Source organism: Poecilia mexicana, unplaced genomic scaffold (genome assembly GCF_051168715.1).
Source record: "Poecilia mexicana isolate PSO_F unplaced genomic scaffold, ASM5116871v1 scaffold_2, whole genome shotgun sequence".
NCBI lineage: Eukaryota > Metazoa > Chordata > Actinopteri > Cyprinodontiformes > Poeciliidae > Poecilia > Poecilia mexicana.
The window spans coordinates 58,242,886-58,250,872 of NW_028263371.1; the positions used below are offsets into that span (position 1 = coordinate 58,242,886).

Below are 7,987 nucleotides of genomic sequence, written 5' to 3' on the forward strand. Positions count from 1 at the left end.
CTCTATAAAACAAAAAATAAGGTCATATTTAGAGAATTTATGTATTTTGCTACTTCTTAAGGCATTCAATTAAATTCAAAATACTTTATTGATCCCAATGTTAAATTAGATAAACCATGTGACATGCTTTAAAATATTATGGATGAATTCAAGAAAAGAAAACAAAGATAAATCACTGATTTATCTCCAGGAAGTCTCTGGAAAAACATCACCTTTCATACAAATTTGATCTAAAAACTTTATTATTGCTCCTCTGAATTGGAAAGTTGTAAAAGTTTGTCCCTCCCAGATTATTTTCCATACAGGAACTAAAACATTCTGACATACTGTCAAGTATAAATACTGGTTTTACTACTTAAACATGTGGCGACATTTCAACGCTTTTATTTTGAAAGCATGCCGCCCAAACCGGAAGCTGCAGCCTCCAACCATTGCAGGACATTCGTTTCTAAAACTTTGCGTGGATAGATGACATCAGAGACATGTTTTGATGGGATTGTCTTTATATTTTAACTCATTCTGAGATTAGAAACGCGTGACTTTATGTTTTTACCCAAAAAGAATCTACAAATCAATGTTGTACACGATCAAATCTGCTCCAAATTTGTTCTACAGTCTCCATCCAGCAATTCAAGCTAGTAGAAAAAAAAAACTAAATGTACTGAGACACCCTCAGATTTGTACACCAAGACCAAAGTTTGGACCAAAACAAGAAGCAATGAGCAAATCAAAACAGCTAAAATGATACAGAAAATAACTTCCTGTGGGACTTTGGGTTTTAAAAATGATCATGAACGAAGCAAATGTGCCTCATTTTTCCTCTCCTGCTGCAGCTGAAACTGGATCTACCAAGAACCGGGACCAGAGCCGAGGAGGAGGAGAATGAAGAGGAGAACCGGAGGAAGGACAACTCTGGTTCTCTGTATTCTTCTGAAAAAAAAAAATAAAATAAAAAAAATAAATAAGTAAATAAATTTAAGCCATTCCTGCATGTTGTTAGGGCGATTACAAACATTGAAATTATTATTTTTAATAGAAGGTGATGCAAATCTCTGAATGTTTGTCTTACGATGAGCTATTTTATTATATTTCTATGGTAACGTTAAGTAGTACAATTACATTTTAGTATTTAAATCTCAGGAAGCCAAAAAACTAAAAGCCCAACAGGAAGTCATAATTTAAACTTTCAAAAACATAACTGAGATCCAGACATAATTTTGAGATACTAAGTCCTAATTTTGATTTTCTAAGTCATGATTATGAAATTTAAAGTCCCAATTGTTTTAATATTCAAAATCAAAATGATCATATTCAGTAAAAATTTTGAGATTTAAAGTCATAATTAAGAGGTAGTAGTTCGGATATTCAAAGTCATATTTATGACACCTAAAGTAATAATTTTCAGATTCTTATTACCAATTATGATTTAGTCATGAAATACAGAAACAGCCTGCTTTAGAGAAACAGAGTCACAATTATTCAAATTAAAATCAAAAAATACTTTATTAAGCACAAAGGGAAATTAAATTGACCCTAAAAGTCGACATTATCGCTTCAAAATCCGTAATTATGACTTCCTGTTGGGCTTTGATTAGTTTTTCTGTCATTGCAGAAATGCTTCATGAATCCAACAGCCGCAGTCTGAAATGTAAACTGTAGTTCCGTAATTTAACCACAGGGTGTCAGTAAAGGGCAATGAAACAGCAAAAGAAGAGCAGCGCGATCTGACCTGCGTGGAGGCGCTAATTCATGTCCGTCTCTCTCTTCTGGGTTCATAAGTACATAAAACAGCCGATGTAAGACCAGAACCTCAGCAGGATGACCAGCAAGGCCAAAAGGTAGAAGACCAGTGTGACAATCTGGAGGGACAACAGGAAGGAAGCGTTATCAAAGCTCCAGCACACCCAAAACGAATAATGACGATAATGATGAAGCGAGTTTGACTGCAACGGCGTATTAAAGCCGCTGAAAATAGAAAACAGAAAAAGAAATAAACTTATGCGAAAAAACAAGGACATTTGTAGATTAATCTGAAACAATTTATAGGAAAAACTCCGAATTTTCTGAGTTTGAAAATTTTGCCAGGACATTATTTTATTTTATTTTTTAATTAATTTCAAAATTTCTAGAAAAAAAAAAACAAGAAAGTTCCTGAGTTTGCAAAGTTGAAAATTTGAGGGAAAAAAACAACATTTTATAACAATCAAATAACTATGTTCCCTCCCTTCAGTAGTTACAAAAATGCTATATAGGTCAAATATGACTTAAAATAAATTTGACTGTAAATTAATGGCTTGAAATTGGACATCTGTCTCTTTAAAAACTCCAGCTCTTTCTGAAGCTTCGCCTTCAGGAAGTCGTCCCAACATGGCTCCCTTGTTAACCCTTTAACGTTTTTCACCAGCTTCTTACTGAGCACTAATGAGCTCAGCAGTTCCACCAGGTGTTTGCTAATTGCTGCTAGCTAGTCTGAAGGAGAGGCGTTTTACGCAGCTGAATTGTTGCCATAGAGATTAAAGGATTTGTCAAATATGAATTAAAGAATGAAAGCAACACTCCAAGTTTGTTTTTGGTTAGGGAAAAACGTAACATGATGGAAAGCTAAAACAAGTCGATTTTACATCATACTGCACCTTTAAGAAGTACTTACCAAACACAGAGACAGCTGCTTATTACCATTTTAACAGTTTGTTAGGAAGTTTTATCAAATCATGATTTGATTTGGGCCAAAACGAGAATTATTTTTTCATCCCTGGTTTACAGAGCACAAAGTTGTTGGAGGTTTCAGACGGTTCCTCCAGATTGAGGTTTAAGTAACAGCCGAGATGTGCTGAAGGGGAATTCCCCAGTGGCCATATCACCTGCTCTGAAATTTTACCCTTTGGCAGGGTTTCCCAGAGTGCAGCACCAACGCTAATGCTAATGCTATGCTAACAGCTTTGAGCTCCATCACCTGAAGGAAAGCTCCATCTGTCTTTCAGAAGGAGAGCAGTTAAACTTAATATCAACTCAGCATAGGGCTGGTCTGGTGATTATTTTTTTGGTTAACCAATAAATACTTTTAAAGTGAAAGGTGCTTAATAGGAGATTTTTTTTTTTTTTTTTTTTACAGAATTTGAACAAAGTGAAGCTAAAACTGCTGCTTGAGTAATTCTGGCCAGAACAGATTTCTTTCTTTCACCTTAAGTTCAAAATGCTTGTATTTTTATACATTTTTGGCTTTTTTCTGTTGTTTTTCTTTCACATCACACGAGTCACATGATCAACAACAGGATGTTACTACTGGAGGAAACGACGAAGACGACAACAGGAAGTAGTAGGAGGATGATGGTGCGGCGTGTTTTTTATTCAACAAACTTCACTTGTGATTTTGATTCTGTTTCTAATTTAGTTTAAAAAAACACAATTGGAGAATTATGTTTTTTCAACATTAGTGGAATATTGGCAAAGTTTTTAAAACATTTGGAAACCCAGCCACTGTTCAATGGACCTCTGACTGAAGGAGCTGCACCAGGACTGGTGCGGTTTGGGCCAGTTCTATAACAGAATAATACCAGAACCGGACCTGACGCCCTACCTGCTGAGTGTTCATCCCCTCCTGGTCTTTCCTGAAGCTTTCCTCTCTCACAGGCTGCCGTGCCTCGGCCCCAACCCGCTCCACCTTTCTCTCCACCCTAACCTGACCCGGTCCAACGTCACCGGAACCTGGACCATCAGTTTCCGGCTGCAAATGTTCTCCAGCAGACTCTAAAGAACCGGCCGCCGGGCCAGGAGCTGCAGGCTCTGGGTCAGCTCCCAGTTCATCAAGCTGTAATGGTTCCACTGGTGGAGAGATGGGAGGTGGAAGTGGCTCTTCAGCCGGCTCTCCCAAAGCATGATGGTCCGGGATTAACGGCTCCTGACATAGTTCTGGTTCTGTGTTCTGGATTAAAGGTCCTTTGGGTTCTTCTGGATCTGGACTGACTTCTGGTTCTTCACAAATGTCTTCTACAACTAGAGAAAACACACAATAATCAGTGGTTCTTTGAATACATCTCTATTAAATCCAAATGTTATTTGGTGAAGTTTCTTGTGGCTTGTGAAGTGCTGATGGAGTCTGTAGATTAAAAATTTGAGCTGTACATGCTAACAGCTTCATGCTTTGCTCAGCTTGGTTGTTCTTTCAGTGTCCAGAGTAGAGAAACAAAATAAAATATCAGTAAATATTGATTATTGGCCATAACAGAAATATTAATATGGGATACTAATATAAGCAAGTAATATTTTAAAAGAGTTTTTTAAGAATGTTTTTGAAGATGAAATATATTTTAATGACATTAACTATCATATTTCTCCTTGATTTTATCAATTTCTAAATTTAATTTACCTAATTTTGCTCCCAAAGAAAAATCTTGTTATTCTTACACTCAGAAAAGAATAGTTTTCTTTTTGTCCTTCCCCTTTTGTTTTTTTGCTCACCTTTGTCAAAGTCAATGCTCCTCAGCATTTCTTCCTGTTTGCTAAAATTAAATCTGTAGAGACTCAGACTGTCATAGCCTGGCTTCAGAGTCTCGGATGGACTGGCGCTGGATGCTGCAATCACTCTGCAGAGGAAGAGGAAGATGAAGAGGAGAAGAAAGGAAATAGCATGAGGGAAAAAATAACGAGGTGAAGCTTTCTTTTGTTTCTAATACTTACTTAGAGATCAATTCTTTTGAATTCTAAGAAAGGATGAAAACAATAAAAGAAATTAGAGAGAAAATATGTGTAATAATTCAGATTAATCATGACAAGAACAGAAAAAAATGCTAAATAATACTCTGAAAAAAACATTTTTAACGGTGACAGTCTTTCTTACATGAAAAGCCGGTTTCACCTGCAAAAGTGTGACCCACCTGAACAAACGCAGCCATATCCAGCTCCTCCATGCTGCTCTCCACGCTTGACAACAGCTTCCTGTTGGCCTCCATGCTATCGCCATAGCAACGCATCAGCATCTGGGTGTGGTTTACCTTCTCGTCTTCTTCAGAGCTCATTTGTTGTGTCATAGCCTTCAGGAATCATAAGAATCAAAGAAGAAGAAGAAACATTTATTTAATTTCAATTAAAGCACAAACAGTTTCACTGCAAAAAACACAAAACCTTACAGAGTATTTTTGGTCTCGTTTCTAGTACAAATATCTTAATACTCTTGAAATAATACAAAATTAACACAGAAGCAACTTTTCAGTGAGATCCAAAAGCTTGTTTTAAGTCAATAATTCCTTAACGTGGATGAAAAAAGAACTAGTTCCATTGGCAGATTTACTTACAGCATCAAACTGGCCCTGCACCGTTGCCTAGCAACACCTACCTAGCACAGCACATTACCTAGCAACCCAGTTCTGCCTCCATTAGTTCAATTAACTTGTAGCAAGGAGCAAAACATCTTGTTATAAGTGAAATAATCTGCCAGTTAAACTAGTTCGTTTCCATCCATTTTGAGGAAGTATTGGCTGAACGCGAGCTCCTCTCTCTTGATGAAAACTTATGTTAGTTTGAAGTGCACTAACATATTTGCACTAGAAACTAGGCCAAAATTACTTGGTAAGATTTTGTGTTTTTGCACTGTAAGGACAAAATTACTCATAGATATTTAGAGTATGTATTGATATAAACTAATTGTCAGCCAGTGAGTGTTTTGTAATGATAAATATAGGTGGCGCTAACACAGAAACAAATGTTAAGTTGCATAAAAGTGATGATAATCAGATAAAAACACCAATTCTGACCTTCCGTCTTTCCTCCAGGATGGAAAACATGCTGCTGAACTTGTCACACACGTTCTGTTTCTGGGTCTTGTAGCTCTCCTGTACACAATTAAAATATAAATCTGGGAATTAAAGGACATTTCATACTATCCTTTATTAAAAGTACAATAAGTTAGTTAGTTTTTATCGAATCTAAGTGTGTTTTCACATCTGATAGTCCAGTAGATCTGGTTTGACTGGGAACCAAAACTGAAATATTTGTTACATTTCCTGAGTCAAAACAACCAAACCGTTTGAGCAACCTGTTCCCCTCTTTGCCTGTGGGGGCGCTGCAGCAAACATCACTGAAGGAAAAGGCACAAAAACCTCTGAAGAAGATGCTGAGCGTGACTTCCTAAAAATGGAGTGGCGTCAGATTTTAGCAGTTGGAGAATTTCTCTTTTGTCTTGAAAATTTTGAAAAGTTGAACACTTTCAAAAATTTGCCAGAGAAAACTCAGAAATTTCCAACTTTTGGAATTTTTCTCAGTTTCAAAAGTTGAAAATTTGCCACTTTTCAAAATTTCTATGTTAGGGGTTTTTTTTCCAAGGAAATTCGTGAGATTAATCTCAGAACTTGTGAATTTTTCCCAGCATTTTTTAAACTTTTGAAACTCAGAAAAAAAATCTTTGTTTTCTGAGATTTCTGAGATTATTCTCAAAATTTCAGGGATTTTAGGCAGGAATTTACTCCTCCATTGTTTTTCCTACCTGCAATTGCCCTAATACACTGTGGTAGTTTAGAGTTGCCTTTGATAATAATAATAATTGGAACATTAATCAACATATTTGATGATGGCGTTTGACAGAATGTGAAGTTTCTTGCTAGTTTTATGATGTTTTTATGATGTAAAGCACTTTGTATACCTCCACGGCTCTACAGGTGTCTTCTATGTCACTGACCAGAGCCTGAACTCTGTCTCTAAACTCCCCAAGAGAACTGATGCCTTCGCTGAGCTCATCCTGTAAAACAAAACATTTATTTTAGCGACGTGGAGCTTCAAGCGCGTACAATATGGCGGCTCGGTTCACCTTCTTCTGCTGGTGGACGTCCATCAGAGGAGCCACCTGGCAGTTCTGATGCGCCCCAAAGACTTTACAGAAAGAGCAGGTGGGAAGCTGGCAGGTGAGGCAGTAGATGTTCAATTTTTCACCTTCATGATCAGAGCAGGTCGCCTCAGCAGGAGGAAGAGGAGGAGGAAGAGGAGGCGGGCTGGAGAGGAAGATACAACACGTCTTCATTCAGGCACTTTCCTTAATAGGCTGCGTTCACACTGCAAAGGAAACCACAGGCGGGTAGAAACCCAAATATTTTACTAAAGTAAAAGAAAAAGGTATTTGGTTAAAAGTCTGCTCGTGTACTGAGGAACTGATTAAATGATCATTCAATATTTAAAAATTATATAATCAGATGGACCAAAATATAAGGTTACGTGGAAATTCTGGTATTTTAAGGACCAAAATTCATAAAAATAACAAAAAATCAGTTGAAATTTATATATTTTTTCCAAATCAGTTTCTTTCAATAAAAAACTTGCGAAACTTAAACAAAACAAACAAACAAAAACTGCAGATGTGAGTCTGTGTCTGAAGTTTTGGTTAAAACATGTTTGCGTTTCATTCAGTGGGTAGAAAATCCAAACATTTTACTCCAGTAAGAGCAGAAATACTTCATGATAAAATTACTAAAGTCAAAGTAAAGTACAGTGTAGTAAAAATTCACCTAAAAGTAATTTTTTTTTCAAAACAATTTACTCAAGTAAATGTAGCTAGTTGCTACCCAGCTCTTACTAAATCTGATTTTTTGTTCTTTTGTCTTAATGCGACATGTATCTGATCTTTTCATGACAGTCTGAACAACACAGATCAGATTTTTTCGAACGGGTCCTAGGCCGCTTTTTATCCGATACATATCCGATCTTTTCAAATGTGACCTGAGTCTGTACGGCCAGGCCTCCTTCAGCCTATCTAACGTCATTGATACTCGACATACGTCACTAATCTGCGTCCTGATAAGCGCAAGCGGGAAGAAAAACAACAACCATGGCGGAGAGGATTAAGTTGCTGCCTCCGGTCGGAAAACTATTTCAAAATCGTAAGACATGCTGCAACATTAGTATCTATGTTTACTTCCGCAAACATGGAGCATTTCTTCTTTTTTTATGGCGGCTGGCAAAACAGTGAGCACGCTCTGTGAGTGACGTTATTGCGCCCTCTACT

General features: G+C 37.0%; 1 protein-coding gene across 1 annotated transcript in view; it reads right to left on the reverse strand.

Moving 5' to 3' along the window:
• Positions 1–224: 224 nt before the first annotated feature.
• trim101 (tripartite motif containing 101) overlaps positions 225–7,987 on the reverse strand; it is an 11,136-nt gene continuing 3,373 nt past the window's right edge. The window contains exons 4-12 of the mRNA XM_015010772.2: positions 6,800–6,980; positions 6,635–6,730; positions 5,751–5,828; positions 4,875–5,030; positions 4,678–4,700; positions 4,459–4,583; positions 3,578–3,993; positions 1,730–1,859; positions 225–930 (exon numbers count right to left, since the gene is read on the reverse strand). Of these exons, the coding sequence (XP_014866258.2) occupies positions 1,773–1,859; positions 3,578–3,993; positions 4,459–4,583; positions 4,678–4,700; positions 4,875–5,030; positions 5,751–5,828; positions 6,635–6,730; positions 6,800–6,980 (1,162 nt within the window). The 3' untranslated portion in view covers positions 225–930; positions 1,730–1,772. The remainder of the gene's footprint in view (positions 931–1,729; positions 1,860–3,577; positions 3,994–4,458; positions 4,584–4,677; positions 4,701–4,874; positions 5,031–5,750; positions 5,829–6,634; positions 6,731–6,799; positions 6,981–7,987) is intronic.